Source organism: Balaenoptera ricei, chromosome 10 (assembly GCF_028023285.1).
Source record: "Balaenoptera ricei isolate mBalRic1 chromosome 10, mBalRic1.hap2, whole genome shotgun sequence".
Taxonomy (NCBI): Eukaryota; Metazoa; Chordata; class Mammalia; order Artiodactyla; family Balaenopteridae; genus Balaenoptera; species Balaenoptera ricei.
This window is the reverse complement of record NC_082648.1, coordinates 44,989,495-45,012,061: the sequence shown is the minus strand read 5'-3', so window position 1 is coordinate 45,012,061 and position 22,567 is coordinate 44,989,495. Positions and strand designations below refer to the sequence as shown.

At 45.7% G+C, this 22,567-nt stretch overlaps 1 protein-coding gene across 2 annotated transcripts; it reads left to right on the top strand.

The window, feature by feature from the left end:
- The first annotated feature begins 3,322 nt into the window (after positions 1-3,322).
- AAAS (aladin WD repeat nucleoporin) lies at positions 3,323-22,333 on the top strand. Of its 2 annotated transcripts, XM_059934623.1 has the most exons (16): positions 3,323-3,561; positions 11,632-11,759; positions 14,154-14,209; positions 14,521-14,612; positions 14,808-14,854; positions 15,113-15,211; positions 15,535-15,678; positions 19,950-20,070; positions 20,412-20,536; positions 20,736-20,796; positions 20,949-21,039; positions 21,272-21,365; positions 21,453-21,520; positions 21,670-21,751; positions 21,860-21,944; positions 22,075-22,333. In XM_059934623.1, the coding sequence occupies exons 1-16, from the start codon at positions 3,439-3,441 to the stop codon at positions 22,300-22,302; spliced, it is 1,644 nt and encodes a 547-aa protein (XP_059790606.1). In that variant the 5' UTR covers positions 3,323-3,438; the 3' UTR covers positions 22,303-22,333. The 2 variants fall into 2 exon arrangements, with proteins under 2 accessions (XP_059790606.1, XP_059790607.1); XM_059934624.1 differs by lacking the exon at positions 11,632-11,759 and having other exon boundaries at positions 3,443-3,561.
- Positions 22,334-22,567: the final 234 nt, after the last annotated feature.

Below are 22,567 nucleotides of genomic sequence, written 5' to 3'. Positions count from 1 at the left end.
TTAATAAATAAAAGTTCGATTTAAAATTTTGTCCTGGTGAGAAAAGAGGGAGAGGAGGGGAGAAGAGTGAGCCACAGGATTTCTCTTTGGCAAACTGGGGAGTCCCTGCGAGCACTGTCGTGCCCGTTTGCACGTTACGCCCGGGGTAGAATACTTTGGCGGCCCGGCCCTGCGGCGGAGGTCAGTTTTTGACCGCCCAGAGCTCTCTGCGGAGTTGGGAAGGCGAAGAGGTTTTCTTCACCTGGCTCTTTCTCGGGCTCGGCACCAGCGGACACGGCCTGGACAGCAGCCGGGCCGCGCACCGGCCCCGCGGTCGCCGTGCGGACTACGGCGCGGCCCGGGCCGGGCGAGGTGCGGCTCCCGCGGGTGGACCCGCCTGGCACGTAACCCGCCCCCGGCCCCGGGCCTGCAATCAGTCGTGCCCGCCACGGACTCAGCGGAGGAACAAAAGCCACTCTGTCGCGGCCAGACCCCAGCCACAATAGGGCTTTGTGCGGCCTCCGCCCCCTACGGCTCCCCCGCCGGGCGGAGGGGCGCACGAGCCGCTCCCCAAGCCTGGGCCCGACTGCGGGCGGCACCCCCGTCCGCCGGTGCCCCTTGCGGGCTCGCGAGAGGCGCTCCGCGCTAGAGCGGGGGAGGGGTCGGCGGGTCCCAGGGGGTGCTCGGGCTGCCGGTCCCCTCCCCACCCCGCCCCCGTCCAGGTGCGAAATCTCCTGCCCTAGGGCGGGGCTCCGGGCTTCAAAGGCGCTTTGAAGAAGGATCCGAGTTCCGAGGACCCTCCGGCCGGCCGGGGGCCGCGGCGGAAGAGCGGCTGAGAGGGGCGGGGGACGCCTGGGCGCGGGGCCGCGAGAGTGGGCGGCCCGAAGTGGACCCCCGGGCTCGGCGCCCACCCCGCGGGGTCGGCTCCTCGGGACCCCCCAGGGCCTGGCCCTCTCGCCTCCCGGTCTCCGCCTGTCCGGTGCCAGCTCCCGCCCGCCGCAGCCTCGCGGTCCTCCCCTCCCCGGTCCCTCGGCCCCTTTCATCTTCCTTAGACTCCGCTTGGGGTTTTGCTGGTTTCTGGGAGATAAAAACCGCCTCAAATAGCGGCGGCGCGCTGCCAGGACAAACAGGGCCGGGCGGGCCATGTGCGCCTGGTTACCGGCCCCGGGCCGGGGCGCCGGGCTTCGGCGCGCCCGGGAAGGGGCGGCGGGCCGAGGTCCAGGCACCCAGGCTCCCGCGATGCCAGTGGCCAGGACGCTGCCTCGGTTTCCCGCCCAGGTCGTAGGGAGGGGCCCCGGTGGAGACTGCCCGCTGAGCGCTCTGAGCCCCTGGGGTGGTGGGTCACAGTCACTGTGTCGCCAGGGCCGCCGCGCCCCCTGGTGAAGTTAGTGGGGAGTGCGCTAGGCCTGGACTTCAGCCTCCCAAGAATCTGCAAATTGTGAAAAACCATTCAGCAAACCTTAAATAAGCTGTATGGGGGAGGCGGTGGTGGAGTATGAAGACACAGAGCACTGTTCCTTCTCTCCAGGTCACATTACAGGGTAAGAGGCAAGCACCTAACTGGTAATTATAACAGTCTGTTGGTGAAAATCAGGCTTCATTCAAGGGAGGGTGGAAGTTGTAGGCCCAGGCTGTAGTGAGTTCTTGAGGTATCTGGGGTTGGAGGATACAAACAAAAAATTTGTGGGTGGCTTCTCACTGCTCTCCACCAGTCTGTCAGGGTCACGGACTCCCACTTTTCCTTCAAACCTGTCCTGCTTCCCCGTCTCAAGGAGAGCTTTCCCAGCCAATTTCTCCAAACTACCCCCAGTTTTAATAATCTGCTCTTTTAAGTTTTCTGTGACTTCCCAAGTGACAGTGAACTAATTAAATGGGGGGAGGGGCTACTCAAAGCGTTGTCTGTGCAGTATCACCTGTGGGCTTTTTGGAACTACAACCTCAGAGCTCCACTCCATAATTTGCATTTTAACAAGATCCTCAGATGAGTCCTATGTCCATTAACATTTTGGAGCCCCGGGTTTTCTGACCCGGGAATAACTCTTGGGGGGAACTTTTCATGTAGAAACGAGGGGCAGATATAGAATCCAAGAATGTTAAACCAGAATGCCTCCTAGAGTCTCCAATGAGGCTGGCTGCTCTTGAGAATGGGGAACTGTATGCCTTATACAGTTCTGGGTCCCCAGAGCTTGGTCTTTGGAATTGCTCATTAACATTTGTTAAATGAATGAACCAGTGCCCAAGGTCACCTAGTTCATGGCAGAGTTAGGGCTATTCATCTCCAATATCTGCTTAGCACTTTACAGTTTATTAAATGGCTTTCTTTCCATTATTTTGTATGGGAAACAGCCATGTATAATAGGACACTGCAAGTGAGGGAGCTGAGTCTCAAAGAATTCAACGATTTTCCCAAAGCCACACAGCTGTTAGAAGAGGAGCCCCCATTCTGCATTAGATTCCAGTTCTAGTTCCATCCTTTGGAGTTAGAAAAAGATCAATCTCACTTGTTTTAAAAAATTGATTTACAATATTATATTAGTTTCAGGTGTACAACATAGTGATTTGATATTTTTATAGATTATACTCCATACAAAGTTATAATAAAATATTGGCAATATTCCTATGCTGTACATTACATCGTTGTAATTTATTTATTTCATACCTTGTAGTTTGTACCTCTTAATCCTCTTCACCTATTTTTGCCCCTCTCCTCTCAATCTCACTTTCATTCTGCAGTCAGAATGCCTTATACAGGTTTTGGTATTTTTAGGTCCGATCTCCCTGTGCCTCACTTTCCTTATGGTGACGTAACAGTACCCACCTCATGGAGTTGTTGTAAAGATTATACAAGCACTTATCATAATAAGTGCTCAGGAAATGTTAATTTCCCAACTGTTCCCACTTTTCCTTCCAGGAGGCCTAACCCTGTGGGCTCTAGGTTCCGGCGGGCCCTGCACTTTCCCTCCCAAGGCCTCCCGCCTGACTTCCCGCCTCCCGGAGGCTTTCCCTCAACTTTCCAGCTTGCTGCCCGTGACACAGTCCTGGGAGCGTTTAATTAGGTACTGCCCTGAACGTGGCTTATTTTGGACTTTTCGAGTGCTGAGAGTGAGTGGGAGAGTGTGTTGGGGAATTCGGAACTGGGAAAAACAGCAGTCTCACAGGAAACAAAACAAAAGAAAACAAAAAAAACGCTCCGACCCTTAACTAGTGGTCTGCCCTACGGACGTGTCTGCACCGGCCCCCTCCGGCCGCCAGGCGGCGCGCGAGGACGCCGGAAGTCTGTCCCCGGACTGCGCATGCGTCCTTCTTCTCCGTTACTCTTCCATTCACTTCCGTTGAGCTTTGCATAGCCGTTTGTCCCAGGCGACTACCCGTACGCATCCTAATCTAGCCCGGGAACTAAGAGTCGGCGGAGCGGGATCCGGGAGTTTGCTCAGTCCGGACGTCTTCGGGACCGGCAGGATGTGCTCCCTGGGGTTGTTCCCTCCGCCGCCGCCTAGGGGACAAGTCACCCTATACGAGCACAATAACGAGCTGGTGACGGGCAGTAGCTATGAGAGTCCGCCTCCCGACTTCCGGGGCCAGGTGGTCAGGGCGAGGAGGGAGGAGACCTACAGGCATGGGGGGCAGAGTCGGAGAGAATGGGGGAGCAGAGGCAACGTGATAGGGGCGGGGTCGAGGTCCCCATACGGGAGTATTGGAAACAGCCTGGCCCAGGCTGGAGAAGAATAGAAAGGCTGGGATGTATTTAAGAGCTGGGATTGAAGGATGAGGGATGCTGAGGGGCTGTGGTGCGGGCCTAGTGGGAACGGAGAGTGAGGGCGAATCTAGGGGATGTGAGGGTGCAGGAGGACTTCTGAAAAGTTGGTACAGTATCTGGGAGAGCTGGGAAGGCACAACCTGGGGAGTTTTTTCCTGTGGTGTTTCTGGGAAGGAAAAGGAAGAGAAACTTACGTTTATTGAGCGTTTGCTTGGAAGAAAGAGGCTCTGAGTCAGGTGTTCTCCACAAATGTTTTAATAATGTGATTTAATAATCACAGCAACCCTATGAAATGTTATTCTAGTTTTACAGATAAGGGAGTTAAGACCTGTTTCCCTGCCCCACAAGTGTTATATATATATATATTTTTTTTCCTTTAACATCCTTATTGGAGTATAATTGCTTTACAATGTTGTGTTAGTTTTTGCTGTATAACGAAGTGAATCAGCTATCTGCATACATATATCCCCATATCCCCTCTTGCGTCTCCCTCCCACCCTCCTTATCCCACCCCTCTAGGTGGTTGCAAAGCACCAAGCTGATCACCCTGTGCTATGCAGCTGCTTCCCACTAGCTATCTGTTTTACATTTGGTAGTGTATATATGTCAATGTTGCTCTCTCACTTCGTCCCAGCTTACCCTTCCCCTTCCCTGTGTCCTCAAGTCCATTCTCTACGTCTGTGTCTTTATTCCTGTCCTGCCCCTAGGTTCATCAGAATCATTTTTTTCTTTTTTTAGATTCTATATATATGTGTTAGCAGACGGTATTTGTTTTTCTCTTTCTGACTTACTTCACTCTGTATGACAGACTCTGGGTCCATCCACCTCACTACAAGTACAAATATATATATATATATATATATATATATATATATATATATGCCACATCTTTATTATTATTATTTTTAATTTATTTTATTTTATTTATTATTTTATTTTTGGCTGCATTGGGTCTTCATTGCTGTGCACGGGCTTTCTCTAGTTGTGGCGAGCGGGAGCCACTCTTTGTTGCAGTGCGTGGGCTTCTCATTGCGGTAGCTTCTCCTGTTGCAGGGCACGGGCTCTAGGTGCGTGGGCTTCAGTAGTTGTGGCATGCGGGCTTCAGTAGTTGTGGCACATAAGCTCTAGAGCGCAGGCTCAGAAGTTGTGGCTCACGGACTTAGTTGCTCCGCGGCATGTGGGATCTTCCCGGACCAGGGCTCGAACCCGTGTCTCCTGCATTGGCAGGTGGATTCTTAACCACTGCGCCACCAGGGAAGCTCACATCTTCTTTATCCATTCATCTGTCGTTGGACACTTAGGTTGCTTCCAGGTCCTGGCTGTTGTAAATAGTGCTGCAATGAACATTGTGGTACATGACTCTTTTTGAATTATGGTTTTCTTAGGGTATATGACCCATTGCTGGGTCATATGGTAGTTCTATTTTTAGTTTTTTAAGGAACCGCCATACTGTTCTCCATACTGGCTGTATCAATTTACATTCCCATCAACAGTGCAAGAGGGTTCCCTTTTCTCCACACCTTTTCCAGCATTTATTGTTTGTAGATTTTTTTTTAATTTATTTATTTATTTTTGGCTGTGTTGGGTCTTCGTTTCTGTGCGAGGGCTTTCTCTAGTTGCGGCAAGCGGGGACCACTCTTCATTGCGGTGCGTGGGCCTCTCACTATTGCGGCCTCTCTTGTTGAGGAGCACAGGCTCCAGACGCGCAGGCTCAGTAGTTGTGGCTCATGGGCCCAGTTGCTCTGCGGCATGTGGGATCTTCCCAGACCAGGGCTTGAACCCCTGTCCCCTGCATTGGCAGGTGGATTCTCAACCGCTGCACCACCAGGGAAGCCCCTGTTTGTAGATTTTTTGATGGCCATTCTGACCGGTGTGAGGTGATACCTCATTGTAGTTTTGATTTGCATTTCTCTAATGATTAGTGATGTTGAGCATCTTTCATGTGTTTGTTGGCAATCTGTATATCTTCTTTGGAGAAATGTCTGTTTAGGTCTTCTGCCCATTTTTGGATTGGGTTGTTTGTTTTTTTGATACTGAGCTGCATGAACTGCTTGTATATTTTGGAAATTAATCCTTTGTAAGTTGCTTCGTTTGCAAATATTTTCTCCCATTCTGAGGGTTGTCTTTTCATCTTGTTTATTGTTTCCTTTGCTGTGCAAAAGCTTTTAAGTTTCATTAGGTTCCATTTGTTTATTTTTGTTTTTATTTCCATTTCTTTAGGAGGTGGGTCAAAAAGGATCTTGCTGTGATTTATGTCATAGAGTGTTCTGCCTATGTTTTCCTCTAAGAGTTTTATAGTGTCTGGCCTTACATTTAGGTCTTTAATCCATTTTGAGTTTATTTTTGTGTATGGTGTTAGGAAGTGTTCTAATTTCATTCCTTTACATGTTTTCCCAGCACCACTTATTGAAGAGTCTGTCTTTTCTCCACTGTATATGCTTGCCTCCTTTATCAAAGATAAGGTGACCATATGTGCGTGGGTTTATCCCTGGGCTTTCTGTCCTGTTCCATTGATCTATATTTCTGTTTTTGTGCCAGTACCATACTGTCTTGATTACTGTAGCTTTGTACTATAGTCTGAAGTCCGGAAGCCAGATTCGTCCAGCTCCGTTTTTCTTTCTCAGGGGTGCTTTGGCTATTCGGGGTCTTTTGTGTTTCCCTACAAATTGTGCAATTTTCTGTTCTAGTTGTGTGAAAATTTCATCGGGATTGCACTGAATCTGTAGATTGCTTTGGGTAGTATAGTCATTTTCACAATGTTGATTCTTCCAATCCAAGAACATGGTATATCTCTCCATCTGTTTGTATCATCTTTAATTTCTTTCATCAGTGTCTTATAGTTTTCTGCATACAGGTCTTTTATCTCCTTAGGTAGGTTTATTCCTAGGTATTTTATTATTTTTGTTGCAATGGTAAATGGGAGTGTTTCCTTAATTTCTCTTTCAGATTTTTCATCATTAGTGTATAGGAATGCAAGAGATTTCTGTGCATTAATTTTGTATCCTGCTACTCTACCACATTCATTGATTAGCTCTAGTAGTTTTCTGGTAGCATCTTTAGGATTCTCTCTCTATAGTATCATGTCATCTGCAAACAGTGACAGTTTTACTTCTTCTTTTCTGATTTGGATTCCTTTTATTTCTTTTTCTTCTCTGAATGCTGTGGCTAAAACTTCCAAAACTATGTTGAATAATAGTGGTGAGAGTGGGCAACCTTGTCTTGTTTCTGATCTGAGAGGAAATGGTTTCAATTTTTCACCATTGAGAACAATGTTGGCTGTGGGTTTGTCATATATGGCCTTTATTATGTTGAGGTAGGTTCCCTCTATGCCTACTTTCTGGAGAGTTTTTATCGTAAACGGATGTTGAATTTTGTCAAAAGCTTTTTCTGCATCTATTGAGATTATCATGTGGTTTTTATCCTTCATTTTGTTAATGTGATGTATCACACTGACTGATTTGTGTATATTGAAGAATCCTTGCATTCCTGGGATAAACCCCACTTGATCATGGTGTATGATCCTTTTAATGTGCTGTTGGATTCTGTTTGCTAGTATTTTGTTGAGGATTTTTGCATCTATGTTCATCAGAGATATTGGCCTGTAGTTTTCTTATTTTGTGACATCTTTGGTTTGGTATCAGGGTGATGGTGGCCTCATAGAATGAGTTTGGGAGTGTTCCTCCCTCTGCTATATTTTGGAAGAGTTTGAGAAGGTTAGGTGTTAGCTCTTCTCTAAATGTTTGATAGAATTCGCCTGTGAAGCCATCTGGTCCTGGGCTTTTGTTTGATGGAAGATTTTTAATTGCAGTTTCAATTTCAGTGCTTGTGATTGGTCTGTTTATATTTTCTATTTCTTCCTGGTTCAGTCCCGGAAGGTTGTGCTTTTCTAAGAATTTGTCCATTTCTTCCAGGTTGTCCATTTTATTGGCATATAGTTGCTTGTAGTAATCTCTCATGATCCTTTGTATTTCTGCAGTGTCAGTTGTTACTTCTCCTTTTTCATTTCTAATTCTGTTGATTTGAGTCGTCTCCCTTTTTTTCTTGATGAGTCTGGCTAATGGTTTATCAATTTTGTTTATCTTCTCAAAGAACCAGTTTTTAGTTTTCTTGATATTTACTATTGTTTCCTTCATTTCTTTTTCATTTATTTCTGATCTGATCTTTAGGATTTCTTTCCTTCTGCTAACTTTGGGTTTTTTTTGGTTCTTCTTCCTCTAATTGCTTTAGGTGTAAAGTTAGGTTCTTTATTTGAGATTTTTCTTGTTTCTTGAGGTAAGATTGTATTGCTATAAACTTCCCTCTTAGAACTGCTTTTGCTGCATCCCATATGTTTTGGGTTGTTGTGTTTTCATTGTCATTTGTTTCTAGATATTTTTTGATTTCCTCTTTGATTTCTTCAGTGATCTCTCGGTTATTTAGTAGCATATTATTTAGCCTCCACATGTTTGTATTTTTAAATTTTTCCTGTAATTGATATCTAGTCTCATAGCATTGTGGTCGGAAAAGATACTTGATACGATTTCAGTTTTCTTAAATTTACCAAGGCTTGATCTGTGACCCAGAATATGGTCTATCCTGGAGAATACTCCATGAGCACTTGAGAAGAAAGTGTATTCTGTTGTTTTTGGATGCAGTGTCCTATAAATATCAGTTAAGTCCGTCTTGTTTAATGTATCATTTAAAGCTTGTGTTTCCTTATTTATTTTCATTTTGGATGATCTGTCCATTGGTGAAAGTCAGGTGTTAAAGTTCTCTACTGTTATTGTGTTACGGTCTATTTCCCCTTTTATGGCTGTTAGCATTTGCCTTATGTATTGAGGTGCTCCTATGTTGGGTGCATAAATATTTACAATTGTTATATCTTCTTCTTGGATTGATCCATTGATCATTATGTAATGTCCTTCTTTGTCTCTTGTAATAGTCTTTGTTTTTTTTGTTTTAATTTATTTTTGGCTGCATCGGGTCTTCGTTGCTGCACGCGGGCTTTCTCTAGTTGTGGCGAGTGGGGGCTACTCTTTGTGCTGGTGTGTGGGCTTCTCATTGCGGCGACTTCTCTTGTTGCAGAGCATGGGCTCTAGGTATATGGTCTTCAGTAGTTGTGGCACGCGGGCTTCAGTAGTTGTGGTTTGCGGGCTCTAGAGCGCAGGCTCAGTAGTTGTGGTGCATGGGCCTTGTTGCTCCACGGCATGTGGGATCTTCCCGGACCAGGGCTCAAACCCATGTCCCCTGCATTGGCAGGCGGGTTCTTAACCACTGCACCGCCAGGGAAGCCCCTAGTCTTTGTTTTAAAGTCCCTTTTGTCTGATATGAGGATTGCTACTCCAGCTTTCTTTTGATTTCTATTTGCATGGAATATCTTTTTCCATACCCTCACTTTCAGTCTGTATGTGTCCCTAGGTCTGAAGTGGGTCTCTTGTAGACATCATATGTATGGGTCTTGTTTTTGTATCTATTCAGCCAGTCTGTGTCTTTTGGTTGGAACATTTAATCCATTTACGTTTAAGGTAATTATCAATATGTATGTTCCTATTACCATGTTCTTAATTGTTTTGGGTTTGTTATTGTAGGTCTTTTCCTTCTCTTGTGTTTCCTGCCTAGAGAAGTTCCTTTAGCATTTGTGCTGGTTTGGTGGTGCTGAATTCTCTTAACTTTTGCTTATCTGTAAAGGTTTTAATTTCTCCATTGAATCTGAATGAGATCCTTGCTGAGTAGAGTAATCTTGGTTGTAGGTTTTTCCTTTTCATCACTTTAAATATGTCCTGCCACCCCCTTCTGGCTTGCAGAGTTTCTGCTGAAAAATCAGCTGTTAACCTTATGGGGATTCCCTTGTATGTTATTTGTTGCTTTTCCCTTGCTGCTTTTAATATTTTTTCTTGTATTTAATTTTTGATAGTTTCATTAATATTTGTCTCATTGTGTTTCTCTTTGGGTTTATCCTTATGGTACTCTCTGTGCTTCCCAGACTTGATCGACTATTTCCTTTCCCATGTTCGGGACGTTTTCAACTATAATCTCTTCAAATATTTTCTCAGCCTCTTTCTTATTCTCTTTTTCTTCAGGCACCCCTATAATTCGAATGTTGGTGCATTTATGTTGTCCCAGAGGTCTCTGAGACTGTCCTCAATTCTTTTCATTCTTTTTTCTTTATTCTGCTCTCTGTCAGTTATTTCCACCATTTTATCTTCCAGTTCACTTATCCATTCTTCTGCCTCAGTTATTCTGCTATTGATTCCTTCCAGAGTATTTTTTTAAAAAATAAATTTATTTATTTTATTTATTTATTTTTGGCTGCGTTGGGTCTTTGTTGCTGTGTGCAGGCTTTCTCTAGTTGCAGCGAGCAGGGGCTACTCTTCGTTGCAGTGCACGGGCTTCTCATTGCGGTGGCTTCTCTCGTTGTGGAGCATGGGCTCTAGGTGCATGGGCTTCAGTAGTTGCGGCACGCAGGCTCAGTAGTTGTGGCTCATGGGCTCTAGAGCACAAGCTCAGTAGTTGTGGCACATGGGCTTAGTTGCTCCACGGCATGTGGGATCTTCCTGGACCAGGGATTGAACCCGTATCCCCTGCATTGGCAGGTGGATTCTCAACCACTGCGCCACCAGGGAAGCCCCTAGAGTATTTTTTTTTAAATAAATTTATTTATTTATTTTTGGCTGCGTTGGGTCTTCGTTGCTGCGCACGGGCTTTCTCTAGTTGCAGTGAGCGGGGGCTACTCTTCATTGTGGTACACGGGCTTCTCACTGCAGTGGCTTCTCTTGTTGTGGAGCACAGGTTCTAGGTGCATGGGCTTCAGTAGTTGTGGCACATGGGCTTTAGTAGTTGTGGCTCGTGGGCTCTAGAGCGCAGGCTCAGCAGTTGTGGCACACGGGCTTAGTTGCTTCGCGGCATGTGGGATCTTCCCAGGCCAGGGCTAGAACCCGTGTCCCCTGCATTGGCAGGCGGATTCTTAACCACTGCGCCACCAGGGAAGTCCAGCCCCTAGAGTATTTTTAATTTCAGTAATTGTGTTGTTCATGACTGTTTGTTTGCTCTTTAGTTCTTCTAGATCCTTGTTAAATGTTTCTTGTATTTTCTCCATTCTGTTTCCGAGATTTTGGATCATCTTTACTATCGTTACTCTGAATTCTTTTTCACGTAGGTTGCGTATTTCGTCTTCATTTATTTGGTTTTGTAGGTTTTTACCTTGCTCCTTTGTCTGTAACATGTTTTTTTTGTCATTTCTTTTTTTTTCTCTCTTTTTGATGGGTAGTGCTGTATTCCTGTCTTACTGGTTGTTTGGCCTGAGACGTCCAGCACTGGAGTTTGCAGGCAGTTGGATAGAGCCGGGTCTTAGTGCTGACATGAGGACCTCTGGGAGGCCTCACTCTTATTAATATTCCCTGGGGTCTGAGGTTCTCTGTTAGTCCAGCGGTTTGGACTCGGAGCTCCCACCACAGGAGCTCAGGCCTGACCTCTGGCCTGGGAACCAAGGTCTCGTGAGCTTCGTGGCGTGGTAAAAAAAAAAAAAAAAAAAGAAAGAAAGAAAGAAAAAAGAGAAAAAGGAGCAGTACAATATCAAAGAATAAAAAACAAAATAGAAAGATAAAAAATATAATAGGAAAAATAAAACTATAATTGAACCAACTGGTTGCTGGGGGTTCCTCCCATCCCCTTAGGTGTCCATGGTTCCCCACCGGTGCCTGGTAGGTGCCCTAGTTGTGAGGAGACACAAATTCCACGTCCTTCTTGTATGCCATCTTGACTCCGCCCCTCTCCACAAGTGTTATATTTGTGGAAATGGGAAACAGGTCTCTGGAGCCTCTTACCCTCAGCCCTGCCAAGGGTTGGAGATGGCAGGAAGTTCAGTAGAGATCTAGGGAAGAGACTGACTCACTGTCATACCTCATTTCTGGCTCTAGTGGATCAATCTTCCTGTCCTAAACCTTACTAAGGATCCCCTGAAGACCCCTGGGAGGTTGGACCATGGCACAAGAACGGCCTTCATCCACCACCGGGAACAAGTGTGGAAGAGATGCATCAACATTTGGTGAGACATGGCAAAGGGTCTCCTGGGCCAGTGGTCTGCAGATCCTGGAGGCAATGAGGTCACTACCCCTCTGCCTTGGGCTTCCCGGCCCTCTCTAGCTCAGAGCTGTGTATCACTCAACATATCAAATTATCAGTCCTTTTTGTGGAACTCAGGGTTGTGCAACAGTAGTTCCATTTCATCTCCTGTGACTTGCTTTCCTTTTTGGTTTAATTCTGTGAACCTGTTCCTTCCTTATGTCATTATTACTTTCTGAGCCTTTACCTGAAGTTCAGCACGATTAGGTATAAGGTTGCAGGGAATAATCTCATACATAGGTCATTCATTCTGCACATGTAGGAGTGAAGCCTGGATTGAATTCCTGGCTGTGCCACTTTTTAGCTGTGTGACCTTGGTCAAGTTACTTAATCACTCTGTCCCTCAATTTCTTCATCTGTAAAAGGGAGCCTATCTTACAAGGCTGTAGTGATGATTAAATGAGTAAAACACTTAGAACAGTGCCTGGCCCATGTTAATCCCATCAAGAGTTAGCTATTATTATTATTATCATCATCATCATCATCATATGTAGGATGAATTCCTACAAATGAAGTAGCTGGGTTCAAAGGGTATGTTCATTTGTAATTTCATGAGCTATTGCCATATAGTCCTCTGTTTAAGTTGTACATATTTACAGACCTACCAACAGTGTATGAGACAACTATACTTCAAAAAAATTAGAAAACAAAACAACAAAACAAACACAGTGTATGAGAGTGCCTGTTTCCTAACACATGTGCTATCAAGCTTTGATATTTGATATTGCATTACAGTTTAATTTGCATGTCTCCTTGAGTGAAGCTAAACATCAAGTCATGGTCTGAAAAGCCATTCAGTCCTGGGTGCTTTCTCACTTTCTGCCTCTCTAACTGCTGCTTCTCTTCCTGCTCTCTTTTAAATGTTGGTGTCCCTAGGCTGGACTTGTGATTGATGCTCCACACCTGGGTGTTCACTTGTCTGCCCAACACCCTCAGTCAGATATTCCACAGGCTTCATACTCTCAGCATGTTCAAAATCAATCTCTTCATTTTCCTCTCTAAGCCGGCTTCTTCCTTGTGTTTTTTATCTCAAGGAATGGCCTTCCTAGTCATATAGAAGCAAGTGGTTTGAATGTAGGCTCTGGGGCAGGCAGACAGGTTGAATCCTGACTCTGCTGTTTCCTACTTAGTTCACCTTTGATAATTAACCTCTTCACACTCTCTGTTCTCTCATCTAAAAATGCTGATGATAACAATACCTATTTTGTAGGGTTGTGATAAAGGCTGAATTAGATGATGCATGTGACGCATCTAGCCCAGCCCTGGCACAGTGTAAGCAGTATTAGATGCTATCATTATCACCTGGGTGTTTCCCTTGATATTGCTCTTTCCCTTGCTAATGTCTAATTAGTCCTCAAATCCTGTCCATTCTACTTCCTCCAGCACTCAAATCTGTCTTTTTTTCTCCATCCCCAGTGGTTCAGGCCACTTTGGCCTTTCTTCTAGATTCCTGAAGTAGACTCTTAACCCATTTCTTTCTCTCCATTCTTTTTCCCCTCTAATCTGCAGCCAGACTGATCTTTCTAAAATGCCAATGTGATCAGTTTATTCCTCAGCTTAAACTCCTTCTGTGGCTTTCCATTCACTATCTTAGGGCAAGTCTTCTTTTTTTTTTTAATAATTTGTTCTTAAATTTATTTTATTATTATTATTTTTTATAAATCTACCTATTTATAAATCTATTATTTATCAATCGATCTATTTTTTCTACATCTATAAAATTTATTTTTGGCTGCATTGGGTCTTTGTTGCTGCATGTGAGCTTTCTCTAGTTGCAGCGAGCGGGGGCAACTCTTCGTTGCAGTGCGCGGGCTTCTCATTGCGGTGGCTTCTCTTGTTGCAGAGCAGGGGCTCTAGGCACGCGGGCTTCAGTAATTGTGGCACTCGGGCTCAGTAGTGTGGCTTGCGGGCTCTAGAGCACAGGCTCAGTGGTTGTGGTGCGCAGGCTTAGTTGCTCCACAGCATGTGGGATCTTCCCGGACCAGGGCTTGAACCCGTGTCCCCTGCATTGGCAGATGGATTCTTAACCACTGTGCCACCAGGGAAGTCCCTTAGGGCAAGTCTTGACTCCTTGATCTGTGCACAAAGCCCTGAAAGACCTCTGAGCCTTAGTTGCCTCACTGGTGGACAATTTATATATTGTCCTTTCATTGGTACAATGAAAGGACTATATAAAGTACATGTCACATAGTTGTCACTCATTAAATGTGAGTGTTCTTATTTTTAATACATGTTTATTGAGTGAATGAATACATGAACTTAGAGGGGAGACTGAAGGGATCAGAGTAACCGACTCACAGCTCCCTCTCCTCTTCAGGCGCGATGTGGGCCTTTTTGGTGTGCTGAATGAAATTGCAGACTCAGAGGAGGAGGGTAAGTGTGTTTACCTCCAGCCTTCTCTAGTTTTATGGTTGCCATCTCCCCTCCATATTCTCCCTAATTCATCCCAATACCTGTTGGCCCAGCACCTTTCCCTTTAGCCCTGTATTTCCTGGCCCATTTGACTCTGCTGGTGCCATCTTCTCTTCCCCTCTACCTACCCCCATACCATAGAGTGGGTGTCCAGAGCACCTGTTGGGTGGAAGGATCTGGGGAGTGCTTGCCCTTGCTCATCCCTTACCTAGGAGGGTGCCAGTGAGAACCCTGTGAATGGTTTAATCACAGCTGCTTTCTCAACCCCACAGTGTTTGAGTGGGTGAAGACGGCATCCAGCTGGGCCCTGGCACTCTGTCGATGGGCCTCCTCCCTCCATGGGTCTCTGTTTCCCCATCTGTCTGTAAGTTTGGCTTCCTCCCCCGGCCCTCCCTGGCTGCTGGTCCCCCACTCCCACCCCCTCTCCACTTCCTATGTCTTAGGGTCAGGGTGTGATGAGAAGACTGCAGAGGGTATGAATGGTCAGCTCCCCTGTGGGAGCACTGAGGGGATGAGCTCCTTTTTCCCAGTGCCACCTCTATCCGCTTTGTTATTACAGCTCAGGAGTGAAGATCTGATTGCTGAATTCGCTCAAGTCACAAACTGGTGAGTGTACAAGCTCTGGAGCTTTTGTGGGAAGCAAGTCCTGAACCCTGGAACTTCTTCTGGGGAGAGGGAAATCAAGGCAGAGACTCCTCACACCCCTTTCCTGACTGCTCCCCACATTCTCCCTCCTACCTCTCCCAAAAAGAAAGAAAAGAAACAGTGAAAAATAATAATGTCCTCACATGGAAGGGAACCTGAGCTCTGGGCCGGGTGTGGCGAGGTGCAGGTCGGGACTCCTCGCTCTCACTCCTGCCCCAGGTCCAGCTGCTGCTTGAGGGTCTTTGCGTGGCACCCACACACCAACAAGTTTGCGGTGGCCCTGCTAGATGACTCCATCCGTGTGTACAATGCCAACAGGTATGTGGGGGGCACGCTGTGCGGACTCGGAGTCTTCAGTCTCCATCGGTCGGTCCCCACTTCCTTCTCCAGCCTTGGTGCCCAGGGAGTCCTGCAGTTCCTGGGCCTGGTCCATGGCTCCTTCCAGAACTGGGGTCAGGGAGGCCCCACAACTGGATGCGTCCTCTTTCCAGATCCAGTCTTTATCCTGTCCTCTGTCCCACAATACCCCCAGGCCCTGGGTGATCAGCTTTCTCTCTGGATTACCCCTCCTCAACCACAACTCAGGTCCCCTGCGCCTTAGTGTCCCTGCTTTGACCCCATCGCCTCTCCTTTCACCCCAGCACTATAGTCCCCTCCCTGAAGCACCGGCTGCAGCGAAATGTGGCGGCCCTGGCCTGGAAGCCCCTCAGTGCCTCCGTCTTGGCTGTGGCCTGCCAGAGCTGCATTCTCATCTGGACCCTGGACCCCACGTCCTTGTCTACCCGGTGAGTCCCAGCAGTCTCTCTCTTACCTTGGCCTGAGGGTCGTGGCCATGCTGGGGTGGTGAGGAGGTCTGGAAGGAGAAGTTCTTTTTCCTCACAGCACTTCCCAGGGCTACGGGAGAAGCAGACCTAAGGCCAAGGTGGAGGTGCTGAGAAGATCTAATCTAGAGAAAGGGACAGAACTGGGGGCTTCTGGGATTGTGGGGAGTTTGTACCTATGGATCATGGATTGGAAAGACTGTCTCTTTCAGAGGACTGCCAGATGTAGGTTTAAAGGAAAGGGGGAAGGGAATTAATATGGATAAAAGCTGAAACCGATGAAATTGGAAAAAACCCCCATGAGAACTAACTAAATATAAAACCAGAAACTGGTTCTTTAAATTATGAATAAAGAAGGAAACCTTTTGGCCAGCCTTATTAAGGTAAAATAGAAAATCAAAGTACACTATTTTCAAAATGGGAAAGGAGAGATAACCACAAATATGGAAGAAAATAGAAGAATTATTAGAGCATATTATATATGTTTAGACTAACAAATTTGAAAACCTAAAGGAAATGTTTGTCTAGCAAAATATATGTTATCAAAGTGGACTGTAGAAGCAATTAAAATGGATGATCTCTACCCCTAAAAAAAGATGCCAGGCTGAGATGGTTTTATGAGAGTTCTATCTAATTGTCAAAGAAAAGATAATCTCCATGTTATCTGAACTAATCCAGATCATAGAAAAATTTGGAAAGCCTCCTGATTTGTTTTATTTTCCTTTTAATAAATTTTGTGCATAATTTTAAATTTTTAGAAAAGCTGCAAAGATAGTAGAGTTTTGGTATACCCTTCACACCATCGTTAACATCAGATATTACAATGTTAGATTTGTCAAAACTAAGAAACTGACATTTGTACATTGTTATTAACTAAACTCCAAACTTTGTTCCGATTTCACCAGTTTTCTCATTAATGTCCTCTTCCTATCCCAGGATCAATCCTGATTTATTTCTTTTTATACAAATCTTTTTTAAAAAAATATTTTATTTATTTATTTATTTGGCTGCATGGGTCTTTAGTTGTGGCACTCGGGATCTTTGTTGTGGCATGCGGGATCTTTAATTGCGGTGCATGGGCTCTCTAGTTGTGGCACGCAGGCTCTAGAGCACACGGGCTTGGTTGCCCCGCAGCATGTGGGATCTTAGTTCCCCGACCAGGGCTCAAACCCACGTCCCCTGAGTTGGAAGGTGTATTCTTAACCACTGGACCATCAGGGAAGTCCCCATCCTGATTTATTTCCATAAAGCTAATGTAACTTAAACCTGACAATAGGTAGTATAAGAAAGAAAATATTTGAGCATAGATTTTATTTATTTACTTACTTACTTCCCTCCTTCCCTCCTTCCTTACTTTACTTCCTTACCAAGCCTCGTGGCTTGCGGGATCTTAGTTCCCCGACCAGGGTTTTTTGTTTGTTTGTTTTAAATTTTTATTGGAGTATAGTTGATTTACAAGGTTGTGTTAGTTTCTGCTGTACAGCAAAGTGAATCAGTTATACATATACACATATCCACCCTTTTTTTAGATTCTTTTCCCATATAGGCCATTACAGAGTATTGAGTAGAGTTCCCTGTGCTATACAGTAGATCCTTAGTTATGTATTTGATATACTGACCAGGGATTGAACCTGCGCCCTTGGCAGTGAAAGCATGGAGTCCTAACCACTGGACTGTCAGGGAATTCCCCTGAGCGTAGATTTTTTTAAATGCTTAATAAAATATTAGCAAATAGAGTCCAAAAGCATATTTTAAAAAAAAATCTTAACCAAGTGGAATATTCCGGAAATTAAAAACTATTCACCATTAGGAAATCTATTAAAATGATTTGTTACATTAGCAAATTAGAGGAGAAAAGTGTTTATATAAATAAATGCCCTTCTCAATAAGCAGACATTCAGCTGAATACATAAATAGGAATACAAAGAGACAACCTAAACATAAAGAGTATATATGCAAAATCAGTGGCTACCATATTGAACAGTGAAATAGGAAATACTAAAGATATTTCCAATAATGTCAAGATAAAGACAGAGATGTCATTATCACCATTATTAACGAACATTATTTGTGGAGGTTCCTTTGAGGGCAGTAAGACAAGAAAAAGAAACATGGTAAAGTCTTGTGAAAGAAGAGAAAATTATTTTTATTTGACGATGATATGATTTTAAACCTAGATAAGAGATTCAACCAAAAAAACCTATTGAATAAGAAATTTAAGTAGTAAAGTAACTGGATCCAAGAAACTGAAAATGTAATAGCTTCCCTTTGTACCAACAATAATCAGTTGAGAAATTGCAATGGAAAATATGTTCTATTTACAATAGGTACAACAATTACTATAGATTACTAGGAATAAATTGTTAAATTTATTTAATCTGTTAGACATTTGAAGAAACTGGTTGAAGAATATTAAACAAGAGCTGAATTAATGGAGGGACGTGCTATATTCCTGGGTAGGAAAATTTAATCATGAAGATGTCAAATTAAGTGTATTTCCCATCAGAATTCTGCTGGTTTTTGTTTGTTTTTGTGAACTGGACAAAATAATAGAGTTTTTATGAAAGAATAAATGTGGAAGGATTGCCAAGAAATGTTTGAAAAGGAAGCATATTGAGAGAAGATTTGCCCTACCAGGTATTGAAATATTTTATGAAGTTATAGTAATAGGAAGTTATTGGCATAAGATCAAACAGATCAGTGTAACAACAACATTCAGGAACAGATCTAGGAATTTATGGAAATTTAATATATGATGAATTTGGATTTGCATTGCAATAGAGAAGTTTAGATTTTTGTTTTTTGTTTTTTGTTTTTTAGTGGTTTTGGCATAATTGGCTATCCATTTAGAAAATAATACAGTTTGTCCTTGCTTCACACTTTATATACAAATAAATTCCAAGCAGACAAAAGAACTAAATGTAAAAATAAATAAATAAAAGGACTAGAAGAATGTATAGAATGCTTTTTGGCCCATTCAGAATTATAGTATTATAATTATTATTATTATTATTATTTTTTTGGCCACACCGTGAGGCTTGTGGGGTCTTAGTTCCCTGACTGGGGATTGAACCCTGGTCCTCAGCAGTGAGAGGGTGGAGTCCTAACCACTGGACCGCCAGGGAGTTCCCAGTATGCTAGTATTAAAGTTGAAATGTTTGATAATATCCAATACTAGCAAGACTAGGAAAACTACTACTAGAGTATATTGCGGTACAAACTTTTCAGAAAATATTTGTTGGCATATTTATCTTTTGAAAGGTTCAAGCCTTTTTTTACCTGCAATTCCATTTTAATACTCTATTCTACACAAATAATGACAAGAGTTCATAAAAGATATAGGGAATATTTTTTGCAGTACCGTTTGTAATAAAAAATTACAAACAACTGAAATATCCGTTTGTGGTGGCATGACTGAATAAATTATAGTTCATCTATTCAGTGGAATACAGTGGGGCCACTGAAAAGAATGAGATGGATCTCTGTAAACTGATGTAAAGTTAAGAGAGTTAGTTGTAGACTGGTGACCTAAGACCTCATTAGAGCTTAAGGTGGGTATAGTTGGGAGGAAAAAGGACAAGGTGGCATTAATTTGGCTAGTAGCCTGTACCTGTCAGGCCAAGTATGTGGCTCTGGAGATACAGAGCTGACGGACACAGCCGGGGCCCTCAACTAGTTCCCAGTCTAGTGGGGGAGGTTGCCACGTGCGCCATCTTTGATGAGGAGAAAATGATGTGGGAGCACCGAGGAGGGAAGCTAATTCTGACAAGGAAAGGCAGAAAGACAGATTTAGGAGCACAGGATGAATTCTGGAGAGTGGCAGATAACTGTAGGAAGAGAAGAGATTGGAACCTTGAAGTGATGGCATGGATTATCCCATGCTCCAGGCAGGATGGTCCTGTGGGGAGAGGGCTCTCATCTAGAGCAGAACATGCATCTCCCCAGCACAGTACCTTCTAGCTTTACTGGTCAAAAGTTTTTGTCTCTTTCAGGCTCTTTTGTCCCTTTCACCCATTTTCCTTTCTGGACCTCCTGATAGTGACTGCCCTTCCTTCCTTCTTTTTTTTTTTCTTTTTCTTTAACTTCCATGATCCTTATTCATTTTCCTCAACCTGGATTTGAACTCAGAGGGGCCATTGGGATTGGGAAGTTTTAGCAGGAGGAGGCAAGGGAATAGAATCATGGGGCTTTCTTCCTGTTGTCTTCTGACTCCACACCCCGTTTCCCCTCGGCAGACCCTCTTCTGGCTGTGCCCAAGTGCTCTCTCACCCTGGGCACACGCCTGTCACCAGCTTAGCCTGGGCCCCCAGTGGGGGTCGGCTACTCTCAGCTTCACCTGTGGATGCTGCCATCCTGGTGAGTTGGTCCCCACGCCTCTTTTGGTCATTTCAGCCACCCCTCAGACTTGAGGAGAGAGCTTTCTTTGCCTGGTGGTGGGAAATACCCTGGGGGAAGGAGAGGAATCTGTCCATTCAATCTTAAGCATATCCAGGGGAAGGCGCTGCACCAGCCTGACTCCTCAGATGTAGATTTCTGCCTGCTGTCAGTATAAACATAACCCTATTTCCTCCTGTTTTAACAGTCCCTTTCCCGCATCCTCCCCTCTGGTTCTTTGTACCTTAAGGAAGGGCAGCGCCCCGTGGGATGGTAGGGACGCTTGAGTCTCCCCTGTCTCACTCTCTTCCCCTTTCTCCTAGGTATGGGATGTCTCAACAGAGACCTGTGTTCCCCTTCCCTGGTTTCGGGGAGGTGGGGTTACCAACCTGCTCTGGTCCCCGGATGGCAGCAAAGTCCTGGCTACCACTCCTTCAGCTGTCTTCCGGTGAGTAGGGGGAGGGCGGGGCGGGGGGCGGGGCGGGGGGCAGGAACGACCTAGAGAAAGGCACTAGGCTCCTGGAACTGCTAGTGCCACAACCTTCCGTCCGCGTTCCCATTCACCTGAACGTGGGACTGACAGGAAGGGAAGTCCAGGCTGTGACACCTAGAGTTCCTAAGCTGTGACCTGCCTCTCTTTGGCACAGAGTCTGGGAGGCCCAGATGTGGACTTGTGAGCGGTGGCCTACCCTGTCAGGGCGATGTCAGGTAGGAGGGACTGTGTGTCTCAGGAGCGGGGGCGGAGGTGGGCCCTGCTCCCCCAGGCGTGTCCCCCACCTCCTCTACTTCTCTTCCTCCTGTGCTTCCCCCCTGTATTCCCATAGACCACCCTTTCCCTGCCTTTTGCTCCCTGACCCCAGACTGGCTGCTGGAGTCCTGATGGAAACCGCCTGCTGTTCACTGTGTTGGGGGAACCGCTGATTTACTCCTTGTCGTTCCCAGAACGTTGTGGTGAGTCCAGGGAAACACTTCTGGATGCACAACATCTGGGGTAGTCGGAGGGAGACAGGAACCATCTGGAATATGCTGCTCTGAAGGATAAAGGGAAGTAAAGAAGCTTGGGGAAAAAAAAAAAAAAGGAATAAGCTTGGGAGCCTTGAGAGGTGTTGATGCCTGTGATGGAGAGGAGGCAGGGGCCAGTGGGAGGCCCCTTGTCCTTAGGAGCCTCGGCCCTGATCCACAGGTGAGCGAAAGGGGTGCGTTGGAGGCGCGAAGTCAGCTACAATTGTGGCAGATCTGTCTGAGACGACAATACAGACACCGGATGGAGAGGAAAGGTGAGCTGGGTGGGCAAGGGAGGGGCAGTGAGACAAAGCTGGGAGGGACCATGCTGAGCCCTCCCAATCTGCTGTTCTGACCCATAGGCTTGGGGGAGAGGCTCACTCCATGGTCTGGGACCCAAGTGGGGAGCGGCTGGCTGTGCTCATGAAAGGTAAGAGGAGGGGAGGGAGGCCTTGGCTCAGGCCGCACCATCTTCCCATTAATTGACTGTTTCCAGGCCCTGGCTGCAGTTCTTCTCTGCCCCTGCCCTGGGACTCTGCCTCCAGAGTTCCTTCCTATCCCTGCATCCACTTCTTACAGGAAATCCACGGGTCCAGAATGGTAAACCAGTCATCCTCCTTTTTCGCACTCGAAACAGCCCTGTGTTCGAGCTACTTCCTTGGTAGGTGCTGGGCAGGTGTGGTTCCCCCCGGCCTCCCATACCAAACCCATACCCTCTACACCTGCCTTCTGCCTCTAGCAGCCTGCTCACCTTTCCTTCTGCCCCTAGTGGCACTGTCCAGGGGGAGCCAGGAGCCCAGGCCCAGCTCATCACTTTCCATCCTTCCTTCAACAAAGGAGCTCTGCTCAGTGTGGTGAGTAGGCCAGCGGCTGCGGTTGCAGGAGTGGGCTGAGGAGCTGAGGGCTGCAGCTGCCGTGTGGCTCTGCTGTATGGCCTTCTTTGGGCTCAGACTGGTCAGACTTTGCTTTCCCCTCTCTCTGCAGTGCTGGTCCACGGGCCGGATCGCCCACATCCCTCTGTACTTTGTCAATGCCCAGTTTCCACGTTTTAGCCCAGCGCTTGGGCGAACTCAAGAGCCCCCAGCTGGGGGCGGAGGCTCTATTCATGATCTGCCCCTCTTTACTGAGACGTCCCTAACCTCTGCCCCTTGGGACCCTCTCCCAGGGCCACCCCCTGGTCGGCCCCACTCCCCTCACTCCCGCATTCAATAATAAAAAGTGACCTTTTTTGTTTTCCACTCAATTATGAGACTCTTATCTTTACCCAGCATTGGGGTATACTGAAGAAGAAAAAGGCATGGACTTTGGGTTAAGATCTTGGCTCTTTCACTTTTTAGTCATTTCTTGTGAATTTGGTCAAGTTATTTACCCTTAGAAACTGGATAGTTTTCAAATGATTTGGAAAGCAAAGCTGAGAAAATACCTAGCACAGGCTCTGGCACATAATAGATGTTCCACTTTTCCCAAGTTTCAGCAA